At 39.7% G+C, this 16028-nt stretch overlaps 1 protein-coding gene across 1 annotated transcript in view; it reads left to right on the top strand.

Moving 5' to 3' along the window:
* Positions 1-16028, top strand: part of LOC122811987 (carabin-like) — a 1241323-nt gene that overhangs the window by 945964 nt on the left and 279331 nt on the right. Inside the window, exon 7 of the mRNA XM_044084192.1 lies at positions 9310-9375. Coding sequence (XP_043940127.1) covers positions 9310-9375 — 66 coding nt within the window. The remainder of the gene's footprint in view (positions 1-9309; positions 9376-16028) is intronic.

Genomic DNA, 16028 nt, shown 5'->3' with positions numbered 1-16028 from the left:
GTGTGTGTGTGTGTGTGTGATTTTGTGTGTGTGTGTGTGTGTGTGTGTGTGTGTGTGTGTGTGTGTGTGTGTGTGTGTGTGTATATATATATATATATATATATATATATATATATATATATATATATATATATATATGTGTGTGTGTGTGTGTGTGTGTGTGTGTGTGTGTGCATATATGTCAGTAATGACTGGTTTCATTCCTGGATTTCATCTCCTGAAAACAGAATTTAATCTTTTTGAGAACAATAAATTAATTCCCGTGCTCAGTTCTCATGAACATCACCAATGGTATTGCTCTTATTTTTCTCTGAAGTAGCTGATACTAAGCAGGCCACACTCAATGAACATTTGCTACTATGCAGTTTGTCAAAAAAAGGAGCTTGCAAAGTTCGTGTGAGTAGTCTGCCATTGCATTTTTGGCCACTCTTGAGGATGCTAATAGTCCTACCAGTTGTGTATTTCCTACTGAGTGGCACCTGACACATTTGTAATTTCCTGGATGTGTTTGTGTCAGGTGTCACTTCATGCAATATCTTACCCGAGGGTCCATTTTTATCATGGTAAGGTACTTCCAGCATTCTGGACTGCATTTTCTTAATGAGTGCACTGGGACTGTATAATAATGTGCTTGGCACAGCCAATTTTTCCTTTCATTTTGCAAAAGGTCAGTACATTTTATTATATTCTTTTAGACCTCATTTTATCATTGGCACATGCACTTTGGAAGTAGCACAGAATCATGCTGAGTCTCTCTGTTAAAATCATTGCCATTGCCTGCTGATCCATTACTGTAGAGGACCTTCTACCATGAAGGTACTGGTAGAGCCTGCATACTTCATGTGACCAGGTGAAAGGTTTCTCACTCAATCCAGGCAAAATTTCTTTGTTTTCATTCAACAGCATGACGCAAAAGTGAAAAGTCGTATATAAATTGTGAACTTTAGCACTGGTTCCATAATGCAAATAATTTCATTCCAACCATAAAGGCACTGATGAGTTGAAATATATCAGTAACTCTTCTGATGTGGTCATGTTGTTTGTCTGTCTGAAATCCCATTTGTAATTCAATTCTCTTTCATTCTGTGCCATTGCATAATAAGACTTCAGTGCTTGCAACTATGTAGAAAGATTAACAATTTTATGATAGGAATAGTCTAAAATAGGGTTGCAATTCTGAAATATTTTTAGCCATCTGTATAGTCAGCATAGCTCCCACTTTAAATGCTATCTTCTTCAATGCAGTTGGTCAGTAATATGCCAACAGTATTATTTAAAGAATTTACGCTTTCTGAGTTTATGTTCCCTTAGCCTGTTTTTGCACTCTTTTCATGTCACTGAGGTAGCACTGAATGTTTAGAATTTCCTGTGACAGCTGAACCTCTAAGATATGTCCACATGAGATGCCTTTGCAAACAGCATTCTGTATTAAATGAGCAACTCTTGGTATGTGGGCTGATGGTTAAAACTAGTTCTGAAGCTTCATTCAACTTCATTTAATGGCATGCTTCTGCCTGGTTGGTCTTTATAAAGCTCTGCTTCTCCATCTAGGGATGTGGACATATCTTCTGTACTCAGCTGCAGATACTATGTTATGAATAGGACTGGACTCAGAATAACTTTTATTTCCTCACAGATTTAGATTTTTTCCTGCTTGTCTTTATTTAATACTGCTGTAGTAAATGCTGCAAGTTCGGTCCCTCCAACTTCATATAGCAATCCTCCATTCTTCAGCCCCTGCATTCTCCCTCTCCTTAAGGCTTAATGCATAAGGCACCATGCTGGTTTTATTAAACTTGGATGTGTCATTATTTTTCACCTCGGTCTTGACTCGTGTTTTACATGGAGCCCATTTGATTTGCAAATAATGTTTGGGAATTGGCTAGAAACCTTGACATTTTTTTATTCTTTGGCAATATTCTTTTACTTTTACTTGCCACTTGGATTTTTTTTAAATAAAATACCAGTTTCATCCAATTATTCTAATCAAATCTCATTTAAATAAAGTAGAATTTCTATTATTACAAGCAAATATGGCTAGTGCATATTCTTTGCTTTGATACTTTATAAAAAAACTTACTTTAACTATTCCTGTTTACTTTTTCTTTTATAGAAGTTTGCAGAAGAACTTCAGCTCCGTTTAGTAGTAAGTTTTGCAACATGTTTCTTTAATCTTGCACTGAAATCATTAGGAGAGTAGATCCAGTATCTAATTTAATTATTTTGCCTTACCAAATCCAGTTTTGGAGTAACCCAAATCACATTTGTATCATTTATGTAATGATTAGTAAATGAATTAGTAAGACTGATCACATCAAATCATGTTTTTCTGTCTCAGTGACTACACCGTTCTTTCGGGTCTATATTACAAAGATGAAAGCTGAAATCTGCGAACGCCATAACATCGACACATAAATGTCGATCTACGAAAACAGCGAAAGATGGAAACGTCAAAAGTCACAATGCGGAATGAATTCCTGGAAGCAACAGCGCCATACAGGAAAGTTAAACCTAAGTAAACAAACATAATGTAAAACAGTTTTCCAAACATTTTTGCAGCACCCCCCACACGACTCCCTACTTATATATACCAACTCTGAGACCGCACTACAATGGGGAAAGGGATATACTTCCTCATCCCCATGATCACCCTGCTGGCCAGGGAAATTCGTTCGACATTGTGTCTTTCGGCGTTTCCGTCTTTTGCTCTTTTTGTAGATCGATGTTTATGTGTCAATGTTATGGCGTTCGCGGACTTCAGCTTTTGTCATTCTCATATAGACCCATTCTATCAGCATCCACCATTTTGAGCGAAGTCTACCTCAGGTATCTGTCCCTATGCATGCTGCTTTTATTACATCTCTTATTTTAACTGCATCTACAGCTAAAAATTCTTAGATTATAACATTATTTATGGCATCCTCTAAAGCTGCTGTACTTAACTGTTTATTCAATTATCTTTTTCCACATCTGAATTATGATTATTTCCTGGTGGGCTCAGAAAGCCTAGCACTTACTCCTACAGTACTTGCACCTTGATAAAGCACTCTTATTATAGATAGTACCCCACCAGCCTAAAACCCACTTCCCCCGGAGTCCTTTGAAAGTCTCTTTATCTACTACTTCTAGTATGTCGACGGATCAGTTGCTAGTGTCCTCTCCAGCTCAACTGGTGAACCTGGGAATATTGAGGCAATGTTACAATTGCCTCATGTACACAGACAATCCTCTCCTTCTCCCACAAAACACAAATACATGCGAGAGATGCAACTATACGGCCAAACTGGAGGCTGAGCTCTCTCAACATAGGACTGGCAAGACCAGACAGGAGGAGAAGGTAACCACACACAATACATACCCAGTCACACATGGTACCATCACAACTTCAAATCATACACATACTCACACAAAGACATACTCGGAGGCTCTGATCAAAAATTTACCAAAACAGCAGAGGCCACCAAAGCAGACACCCAAACAACAACCACCTCACGACCCAACACATGCAACACATAGACCACACAGTCAGAGTGTCAAACAGTCACAGCCCTTAAGGCCAAACAAAATGCCAGACACACTTGTCATTGGTGATTCCATAGTCAGACACACTGACGTCCCGCTCACCAAACTGAGTAAAGAGAAGGTCACAGTAAGCTGCCTGTCGGGCGCTAGAATCCGCCACATAACGCAAGCACTCAGGTCTCTGAACAGCAGGTACAAGTACGACTCAGTCATTGTCCACGCTGGTGTCATCAACCTGAGACGTACCTCCTTGGACTACATGAAAAGGGACATCGAGGAGCTCTCTGATTATGTAGCCCAGGCAGGTATGACCCTGACCTTGAGCAGTATCCTACCTTCACCTAGAATGATGCCACAATACAGTGATAAGATGATCAGCTTTAATAATTGGCTTAAATTCTGGTGTCATTCAAAGGGGATCCAATGTCTGTCTGCCTGGGATGACATGCTGGACAAGCCACGCTGCTTCAAGGGACGGCTTGCACCTGTCACCCTGGGCTTCGGATATTGGCAAAGGCTCTTGCCACCCCCATAGTGCCTTTTTAGGCAAGGCTCAAATTCTAAACCTACCACCCTAGAACACCAAAAGGAAAAAACTAAGGGTAATGCTGCTCAATGCCAGAAGTCTCAATCTCAAGATGCACGCACTCGAGGCCCTTCTCAATATGGAGAACATCGATGTCTGTGCTGTGACAGAAACCTGGTTCAAGGCTCCTGAGAGCACCCCAGCACTAACAGGTTTCACCTCATATCATGCGTCCGGCCCCAAAATCCGGACAACACCAAGAAAGGAGGGGGGGTGTCCATATTCATAAAGGACACCCACACCTCAAGGTTGGTGGCAACGCACGATGCATCGGAGACCATCCAGGTGCAATTAACCATAGGCAAGACTGCTCTGCAATTTGTAGCATGTTACAGGCCACCCTCTCAAACTCAGGAACCTCACATGGCCTTCCTGAAAACATTGGAGGGATAAATGTATCTCCAAACACCATCATACTAGGTGACTTCAACTACCCTAATATAGACTGGGAACACTACTCAAGCCCGAACACTCTAACCCAAAGATTCCTGGAGTTCATAAACTCAAATGTCATGGAACAACTAGTCACCATCCCCACAAGAGGAGAAAACATACTTGATCTCATCATCACGAACATGGGATCAAAATGTTCAACACCCCTCACTGGTGAGATCAGATCATAAACTAATCTCGCTGGAGGTCCTCATCCCGCCCCCACCTGAAACAAAAAAGACCACAGTGAAAAACTTCTCAAAAGCCGATTTCACACTTCTAAAAACTTGTGTGGTCTCCTTTAAGGCCCCTGAGCCAGTGGTAAACATTACTCAAACCGCTGAATCACTTACAAATGCCTTCTACCAGCACCTACAGGACTGCATGGATCAGGCAATCCCAAACAAAACTAAGACTCTCTTTACCAAAGGCAAGTGTCCAGTCTGGTGGACCCCAGCCATAAACAAGCTCTACAACAAAAGGAGGAAGCTACTACAAGATAGAGCAAAATCCTTGAAAGGTAAGACATCTTTGATCATTATAAGTAAAAAACTAAGAGCTCTCATAAAATCATCCAAGGCAAATTTTGAGAGAAAAATCGCCAAGGACTCTAAAAAGAATCATAAGGCCTTCTTTAGCTATGTTAGAAACCTAGGAGGAAACTCCCAGATATGCTCAGAATTAGTTCAAAATGATGTGAAAATTACTGAACCTACACACATTGCCAACATACTGGCTGACAGGTTCAGTGCAAACTTCTCCCCCCCCCAAAAGGAGAGATATCTATTCCAGAGGATTGTAGCCCCCAAACATCTCCAACGCCCAGGTGAGAACTGCCCTCACTAAGGCAAAAAACACAGCATCCATGGGACCGGATGATGTCCCCGGCTGTGTGCTTCACGAACTCAACGAGGAATTAAACCCACAGTTAGGACAGCTGTTTAATCTTAGCCTCACCTCAGGATACGTACCCAAGGAGTGGCGCACGCGACTGTGGTCCCACTTCATAAGGGCGGTGCCTCCACACACCCTGGAAATTACCGCCCCATTAGCTTGACAAGCCTTATCTGCAAAGCCATGGAGAGGATCATAATGGAACTCATAAATAAAGACATAGGGAACTTGCAGACTTTGGATCCAACCCAGTTTGGCTTTGTCAAAGGCAGATCCTGCCTCTTAAACTTGGTTGACTTTTTCGAGACTGTCACCAAGGCCATTGATGAGGGAAAGGCAGTCCATACAGCCTACCTCGACCTGGCAAAGGCCTTCGACACAATACCCCACTCAGGTATCATCGAAAAACTCATCAGCTTGAATGTAAACCCATACATCACAAGATGGGTTGCAAACTGGCTAAGTGACAGAACCCACAGGGTCAGAGTTGCTGGAGCCATGTCAGACTCAAAGCCTGTCACAAGTGGTGTCCCACAGGGCTCAGTCCTGGGTCCACTCTTGTTCGGCATCTACTTTTCTGAAGTACAAGCAAACACAGGAGGGTTATGGCTGACAAAGTTTGCAGATGACTGCAAACTGGGCGCCATAGTCGAAAACACATCTGACACAGATATCCTCCAGAAGGGCCTCACAGAAACGGATAACTGGTGCCAGAGCCATGGCCTGAAGTTAAACGCCAAAAAATGCATAGTCATACCCTTCGGGAAAAGCAAGGTTACCTCTAGCTACCATATAGGTGGCAATCCACTGAGCACAGAAAAAGTCATCAGGGATCTGGGGACCCAGGTTGACAGTAGCCTTTCGTTTCACACTCATGTTGCTAAAGTAGTTAGGAAAACCTTCTATATCGCCCACCTGATCATGAAGGGATTCACATCTAGATCAAGGGAGGTCATCGTCCCCCTGTACTCATCACTCATTAGACCTATGATTGAGTACAATGCCCGTTCGAATGTATCTGACCAGACACCTGCTGCAGCTTGAAAGGCCCCAAAAGTTCCTCACCAAAAGGATAAAGGGTCTCAAAAATATGTCTTATGCTGCCCGACTGAAAGAACTCCAGCTCTATTCAGTCTCATACCGCTTGCTCAGAGGTGACCTGTGCCTGACATATAAGGCCACGTCAAACCCAGATTTGATGAATATGCTTCACCTCAAAAAATCTAGATCCCTCAGAACCACAAGGGCGGAGACTTAAACCTTGACACGGTTATAAATAGAATGTGCTGGAGGGACAGATTCATCACCCAGAGACTCCCTATGCTGTGGAACAAAATCCCGGTACATGTGAGGCAGAGCACCTCTCTGGCCTTGTTCAAGAGGAATCTTGACCAATGGATGGGAGATTGCAGATATACCCCAGGGATTACTTCAGTGTCACTGCTTGACAGAGGCACAGCAAAATGATAGGCATAGTTTTTATTCAAACTAAAGGGGTGGCGAAAGCCACATAACTATGGGCTAGGCTTATAAATGCCCTTGGGCAGATAGCCTAGTATGAACCTATGAACCTATTCAGTAAGCATTCAGTCACATCTCTTTTGCAACTCAGAAAGGCATCTGGCAGATATTTTAAACACTGACATAGTAACATACTGTTCTAATTTTAGTTATTTTTTCCAGTGGTTTCTTTTATCTAGTTAAACATTACTTTTCCATACTACTCTGTTATGTAATGCATTTAATAATCTGACAAATTGTTAGTGTTTATTTACTCTGCACAATCCAGATACCTATTTAAATACTTTTTTGGCTTTTGTTTTTGTTTCTGTTATTAAACTTGAACCTAACTGCAGTTGTTATAGACTTTGAATAGATGTGATTTTATTAGATAATACCAGTTTTAAAAGAGTCCTCCTTTGGTTTGGGTGCTTTCTGTAAGTCTTTGGACGTATCGGATTCAATATAATTAACTCTTTTTGTAATCTGTAATGTTGCCAACTGCACAATATAGTTCTTTTTTATCATATGTAGGTCAACCCTTTTTAACCAGGTGAAAAATATCCCCGTGATCCATATAGCAAGCCTTTTTTGTTATTGAAATGTGTACATATAAAGTTGTTTCTAGTGAGCCAATTGCTGCTCACTTAGTGTACAGTTCATCAACTCAGATTATTGTTTACACCTCTTATCCGCACAACTAAGTATCGATGGTTCTTTAAACTCAAAGCACACAAAAATAACGTGTATGAGCACCTCATTCGCTGTCTTAAGCAATACTCACCTTGTGTTTGTATTGCATACTTTTCCTTTCATGATAAATTTATTAAAATATTTTTGAATAATCATTTTTTTCTTAACAATCACTTTTTTCTCAATACAATTTTTGGTTAATCGTATGTGTTATTAATATTGATAGCTATGATATTTAAAACCACATGGTTACAATTCTTTGGGTGTGTTTATTGTTACACAAAGACCATGCATTATTTGGATTTCATGCAGTTCAGTCTGCATCAGAAATTGCACAGTATTAATATTTTTCCATGGCACTACTGATCGACTTATTTTTAATATGCTCAAATACTACCTGCCTTTGAGTTTTCAGATGAACATTACTCACGCAATCACCGGTGCCATCTTGCTCAGCACAGATTTATTTTTTTGCCTAATGCACCAGTCTTACTTATTATAGTAATGGAATTGCTGATTTTACACTGTCATTTGGTCCCTGCAGTCAAGGATGGGTATTGTTTCTGTACTGTTGCATAATAGCCTCAGGTTGTGTAGCAGATAGCTAGATTAAATAGACAGAGACGAGAAACTTGCTGACTGCCTTTCTGTACATGTTGCCTGAATATAAAGGTGTTTAAACATAAATGTAGATGCACATTCATGCCTATGCAACTCAGGGACACACATAGCAGTAATAGGTGGTGCAAATCTTTAATGGCAGTTCACTTATGACTAACAGAGAGGATGTGTGATAATGTATTTCACTCCATATCAAGTGGGTACTGTACCACTGGAAGAGCAGAGTATGTCTTAGTTTAGGTTGTGGGTTATCTTTATAAAAGTACTATATGTGCTTCAGACCTTTAACTTAAGAACAACACTAAATATGTGGTGTATAATTTGTACGTAAGAACAGCATTTTCTTACAGATGTTTGCTGTTCATTGTTTATGGCAGTATTTCCTCTAAACCTTCATTAATAATGGTGATTATACTGCTATTAACCTTATGTAGAAATATTGTATTGTTGCATAATCAATTACTTGTTTCACTTACTGCATTTATGTCTACCTCCTCTTTAACTGTCAGAAACCTTGTGCGCATACCTGAGTTACAACCACAGTAAATAAATACAACTAACTAGAAGGAAACCTTGTTGATAGTTTCATCCACATGCATATATAAGAATTATTCAGTAATGGATGTTACGACTAGTTTAGTGAATCTGATTTTGTTTTACATATAAACTGTCTCGTAAGACTACCTCTAATCAGTTGTTTAGTCCAAGGACTGTACAGCACAGTGATTCCATCTTGGTGCAAGGCAGGGTATCAGCATCTGGTATTTAATTCTGATCCATCTGTGGAAAACGTCACTGCAGAATTTCTCTTTTGTTGTTATATATCAGTAAACCATATCTTGTTTTGTTTTATTAACTCATTAGCCCATCACACACATTTAATGACTACTACTACTACTATAAAAAGCAAAGCCGTTACAACTATATGTACTTACTGTTCCTCTGGAGGGATGGAGTTACTGAAATAAAGATTGGATAAACACATTTTCTGTTTCTGAAAAAAAATGTGCCACATAGTATAAACTAATTTATTAATTTTAATTTCTTTCTTTTTTTTTAAGCAAGCATTCTGGTGTCTGGCACAAATCAGTGAGAAGTATCTGCCAAAATACTACAGTCCTGGATTGGTAAGGAAAATATTTAATACAAGTTAAAATGCACGGTTCAACTTTTCATTTTGAGCACATTGCTTATTCACCTTTCTGTTAGCCTCATACAGTTAAATATATCTTATGTACTATACTGACTATATTAAGAATGATATCAGTTTTATAGTAAAGCATTTAATATGGTAAAATTTCATTTAAATGCTGAGGAAAAGGATAACATGGCTACTGGGCCATAGGAATTGTCCTCCCTTACTATTTATGGCTGTGTCTGGACCAAAATATACTTTTGCTTCTTGTTTTCATTATAAAGTTACCAGTCACCCCCCCCCCCCAAAAAAAAAAAAAAAAATGGCAAACTCGTGGTTACTATGTTTTTGCAAGTATATGTAGAATGTCTTCTGATGCGCATGATCTACAATCAAATATTTTGACCACTGCATTTTGGAAAAGACATTTTTTTACACAAAGGAAAATTTGAAATACTTGAGAATTTTGCCAGTACTGAAGTACTTCCCTTTTCTCCAATATTTTCTGATATACATGTAGATGGAACTGAGAAGTGCTTCACTATTTTCACTATTTTCAAGTGTTTGCTACTTCATGATCCTGTGATCACAAATTTGTACATTAAGATCCACATCACCTAGTGTCTGTCAAACACATCTTGCTTTTGAGTATTACTTAGCTGACTGTCAGCAAGGAGTTAAGTGGCAAAACATACTTTCTCCCCTTCTCTCTGTGTCAACAGGCCTCCCCTAAGGGTCAATACTCAGTCCACTTCTTTTCTCCATATTTACCAACAATCTACCACTACTAACAATGCTACTATTATTCAATACACTGAACTTCTCCCTTATCTGCTCAGCCTCAACTCTTCCCATACTCATGGAAATAATATAAAAATCATTCCTTGAAATAGAAAAATATTTATCTACCCATCAGCTAAAACTCAACCCAAACAAAACCAAACTGATTATCTTTACTAAAGGCAAAGCACAAGTAACTCAACCCCCACTTCAGCATATGTTCATCTAACAGTACCAAAACAGAACCAACAGAACACACAAAACTTCTCGGGGTAACAATTAATAACTCACTAAAATTCGACAAACATTTGGCTTTAACCATTAAAAAGATGCATATTAAACTTGGTACTCTCTACAGAGCAAAACCTTTCCTCATCAATTCCACCAGACTGACCATAGCAAGAACAGATCTCCTCTCCACCCTACTATATGGCTCCCCCATCTTTACTAATCTAAGAAAAACTGACCTGAACAAACCTGAGGCCTGCCATAACAAAATAGTTAGATTTGCCCTAAACCTCCCGAATAGAACTTATCACTGCTCTGCATTATAAGAACTAAACTGGAATGGACTTCCTATTTTCCTTCACTTAAACACATTCCATCATGTACAATCCAGACTACTGCCCAGCTCTCAAAGACCAAGCACAGCATTACAACAACAATAGAACCTTAGGATCCTTAGATAAATTATAACTAAAAAACACAGAAGTCAGTAACAGTTTTGGTGAATCCCTCTTCTCATACAAAATATCTAGGATATGGAACTCCATTCCACAGCAAATTGTAAACACTTTGTAATTCCTGTCACTGTATTTAATGCCTGGTTAACATGTCTGACTAAAAGAGATTTTTTTTTCAAATATTTTTTATTAACCACATTCTGCATATCATCCATCACCATTTCAATCCCCACTCACATTAATACAAATGAAAATACTGATTTTATTTTAGGGAAAGTGAGCTTGACTAACTTTATAATTATCAGTTAGAAAAAGGCTGTTAATAAAAAACTTGTGTGCCTCTTCTTATGTAGGTATTGGTCGGTTTGTCAGAACTGAACTGTCAGCACCAAACTTGGTGATGATATTTTATCAAAAACAGGTGTATTAGCAAACACACTGGCGAGTTCTGTGTCAGAAAGCTAACTTTCAAACAGTTGTACTAAAGCCTAAGCCCCCTACTAAACTTGTACTCCTGAGAGCTACTGGTACTATATTCGAGCCTGAATCAATAGCACAGCACCAGCATTTATTTGTATATGATATTCTCTTAACAAACTACCTAAGACTGCAAATGAATCAGCAGAGTTATGAAGGATGTAAATGTTATGGATTCATAAAATATCTGAGGTAACTATGTGACTGCTGTTGTACACATGCTTACTTTGTTTTTACTCTATGAATTCATTTTCTCATTCCTAGCTTTTCTCAGTTCAAGCTATCCTTAATACTAGAATTAACTTCTTTAAGTGTTATGATTTGAAACAGGCTTTTGCATGTCTTGATCTTGCATTCACATAGCAACAAATGACCCAGCATATTTACTTGGTGACAACATGTGAATAATATACATGCATTTTCTTTATAGTGCACGTTTTCTTTGTAGTGCCTATCAGTCCAAATAACACAAAAGTATCTTCCTTTATAACATTAAACTCTGAACCTCTGCCTTGTTAACCTTCAGTATTTGGCTTATTAATTATCTGTATTACCTGCTGGAGTCAGACTTGCAGTCTTGTCACAAAGCCTCTGATACATTTTCAAATCTTATTGGGTCACCTTTTTCACTTTTATAGCAGCTACCATATTTACCATAATTGTTTGTTGGTACAATTCATTTTCTTGTTTATGTACTACAACAGCTTAGAAATTATTCAGCACATTTTTCTTTTCTTTCACGCATACTTGAAAAAAAATGGTTTTCTGAAACATAGGCTCTGTATAACTGAGTACAAGTAGGATAATGCTTCTTCTCTTACTTATTGTCACACTTAGCATATCTTATTCTTTCGGCTTTTCCTGGTTAGGGGTCACCACAGCAGATCACCTGTCTGCTCATGATTGGCAGTGGAGTTTTACAGTGTCGAGTTGCCAGCCCGGCGCCCAACCTTCCACAGAAGGCGCACACACACACACACACACACACACACACACACACACACACACACACACACACACACACACACACACACACACACACACACACACTCACACCTAGGGCCAATTTAGAGTGTCCAATCCACCTACTGCATGTCTTTGAGATGTGGGAGAAAACCAGAGCACCCAGAGGAAACCCACACAACCACAGGGAGGACATGCAGACTCCGCACAGAAGGCACCCCAGCCGGAGATCGAACCAGAGAACCTCTTGCTGTGAGACTGTCACACTTAGTATATGAATTTCAAGACTACAACATTTTTTTCTATGTTCTTCATAGATCTTTTTCTTGCTGCCATCACTGCTATACTGAATTCTTACTCTGCAATTACCATTTGCCTCAAAACTCACTGTGCAATCTTGTTTGTAGTAGGATTGCTACCATTATGCCATAGCAATTCAGAGACTGTTGTAGCACTGCAGAAGTAAAAAGGATTTGGTTTGTAATACTATACTGGTCTCACTAGTGATTGCATCTGTAAATGTAGCAGTCCTGAGTGACATCTAATGCTAATTAGCCACTTGAGCTTCCCTGGAACATATCACTTTAATTGGAATAGCATAGTGGAACAATTCAAAGAATACCTCAGCTGCACTATTTGGCGAGTGAAGCAAAAAAAGTATACTCTGCCTTTTTATAGCATACATCCTTCCATTCACATGGAGGAGTGGGGCTGTTAGCAAAGAAAAAGGCATTTGTGTCTGTGTGTTGGCACATAATTGCACTTGTCTAGATGTTTTGTGTGTGTGTGTGTGTGTGTGTGTGTGTGTGTGTGTGTGTGTGTGTGTGTGTGTGTGTGTGTGTGTGTGTGTATGTGTTGGTGACTAAGTGCCTGTGTAACGGTGATGAATAGGCTGGTAAGGGGAATACTAGTGTGGTTACCGGTAACCATGTAGTGTTTGATTCAGACACATGATGATGAGCAACTAATTGAGACGTTGCTCTAAGCAGCTTTTTTCATGTCTTTGAATTGCATTATGCCACTGTTGCACTATTGGGCACTGCAGTGTTGCCCGTACAACACTGCCTGTGATATATTTTATAAATCCCAACCGTTATTACACATATCAGTTTCTTCAGTCAATCCTTTTGGCTGTCTACTTGTAATTTCACTTCCTTTCCATACATTCTCATCTTTTGATAAGTTAAGGTCTATTTCTCATAATAGCCTGGTCCTTGTTTAGGCATTTCTCAAACACATGCTGTTCTGTCTCATCATACAAATTAACACATTGAAAAAAAAAGAAAAAAAGGTTAAAAACTTTTAAGATTTGTTCCCCAGTTACCTGTAAAAGTAAGTCAGAATGTAAATTTTCAGGTTGCTGGCTCTTCAGCTCTTATCAAGAAATAAATTATGTTTGGACCCAAAGTTTACAATTTTCTGCTAAGTTACCTTGCAGCATAAAATTCTTGGTGGCTGCATCTGTGGCATTTTTCACTGTGAATTATACCTCTATACTTCAGCAATATAAATTATTAAAACAAATGTATTTCTTTAGTTTCTGCAAATATATTTATCTATTTTCACACTATGGCCATGTGGGGACCATTGCTGATGTTGATGATCTCAGCATTTGATCCCTCTGTGCTGTAATCTTCCCAAGTGACCTCTGCTCCAGAAGTGTCAATGCCAGTGGTCAGCATCAGTAATTATCCTTTGATGCTGCTGATCTGTATGATCAGTTCCAAAGCTTTTGGTCTCAAATGCCTCAATTAAGCAATCAGCACAGAGGAGATAAGAGACTATCTGTTTTCTGGAGCAGGTACATGCACCGTTGGTTCTGCCAGTGGAATCCTTCACATCTAAAGCCTTCAGACATACTTTGGCCTGTATTCCACAGGAAAAAAGACCTCATAGGCCCCAAATTTCAGAGGTCTGGGGTGCCTTATTAAGAGAACTCAGATGAGTCTCACCCAGCCCTTCTAGAAAGAGGCAGTTTAAGAGGAAGCATTCGGACTCCCACTTGGAGTGTAGTTCTCCATAATTCAGATTTTGACAAAGGGTAGACCCCCCCCCCCCACCACCAAAAAGGCCATCACATTTTGTGAAATCCTGGAACTGATGAAGCAGAGAGGATCCTGGCCAGTTGAATCCCATCTTCCTGATGGAAGAGATGTTGCAAGAGGCTTACAGGTTCTCTCCCCCAACAGACTGGATAGTGCCATTGTCCAACAAACTTATTGATACAGTGTGCTCCAAAGTGTGGAAAGAGCTGGATGTAGATGAGACTTTCCCGAGAAAGACAAAAAGAGTTCTGCAGATCCCCAAATATAGATGGCATTGTAGCAAAGGGCCACTTATTGATTCCATAGTTGTCTGCTGTCATTATTCCTGAGGTCCTGGAGGATGCTCAGGCTGTCTCTCTTGTGAACTTAGACTTAGGGATAACAGATTGGAAAGTGTTTGTATACATTGTGTACTTTCTCAGTAAGGACACTGAATTATTTGGAGCATATTGCTTGGTGACAGAGGGATTTTTCTGATAAAATGGCTGGTACTCTGAAACAGTTGCCTATAAGAAAGTGCAGAACACAGTTGGAGTAATTACATTAATTTCTTTACTGGCCATGAGCTTGATATGCAATGCAGCAGATGGAACAGGTCAAGTGGCTAATTCAGGCATCGCAGTGAAAATGCACCTGCAGGCCTGGATATGCCTAACAGATTTCTAAGAATGCTTTAAGGTGGCTTTTATCAGCACTCCCTTGGTGTGGGGAAAAAAGGTTAAACTGTTGCAACATGAACAAGAAGACAAAATATTTGTGGCTGCTGAAGTTATGTTTTCAGCCCCTCAAAATGCTTGTAGTTTTGGAAATCCTAACAATCTCAGCAGAGGCAGCAATATGACAAAGGATCCTGTGGGAGGGAGGACTTCTAATCTAACCTCCACCCTAGAGGCAGAGGTTGTCCGCACCAAAAAGAATTCAGGAAATCCATTCAAGGGTCCAGCTAATATGAAACCAGAAGAGATGACTAATTGTCTCACTCTGCAGGCAGTTAGAGATGTCTTTTCCTGCACCTACTCACATGGCTGGCCATCACACAGGACAATTGGATAAGGGAAATTATATCTAGAGGCTAGTCATTACTATTTTGAACAATGCCCAAACATCTGCCCTCCCATCCTCCCTTCCACCCTATTAGAAGAGGGCAACACAACAGGAGGTATACAACCTTCTCCAAAAAAGGGCCATCCAGGAGGTCTCAGCAGACCAGATGGGGTCCACATTTTGCTGTCATTTCTTCTTTGTGCCCAAAAAGACCAAGGACCTCAGACTGATTCTCAACCACAGTCACTTGAATCAACATATGAAGAAAGTCAATGTTCATTATAAAGGCTCATAGATATTTACTAGGTTAACGACTATAAGGGCCTTTTTAAGTCTAGCCATGCATATAAAATCTCAGACAAATTCTGGTTCCCTTGATAAGTGTAAGTAGGGGCTTGTGAGGTGAAACATTTACAAGCAGGGGCCTGGGAGATGAAACATTTACAGGCTGTCTGTGTCCATTAGAGACATAGATGCCAAACCAGAGATGAATTTCCTGTTCCCCATCCACTTGTCCAAGTTACACTTGAACTGGGTAGGGATGAACTCTGCTTCACATAAATAGGGAGCCTGTTCCAGAAGAGGGGTAGTCTCTGGGATACATAAATGTCTCTATAGCATGATCAGCTTATATCACAGGCAAGGTTTAAGTC

The sequence above is a fragment of the Protopterus annectens genome, chromosome 9.part0 (assembly GCF_019279795.1).
Source record: "Protopterus annectens isolate FY-2018-M chromosome 9.part0, PAN1.0, whole genome shotgun sequence".
NCBI lineage: Eukaryota > Metazoa > Chordata > Ceratodontiformes > Protopteridae > Protopterus > Protopterus annectens.
The sequence above is the reverse complement of the archived record's forward strand: the minus strand, read 5'-3'. Positions and strand labels throughout refer to the sequence as shown.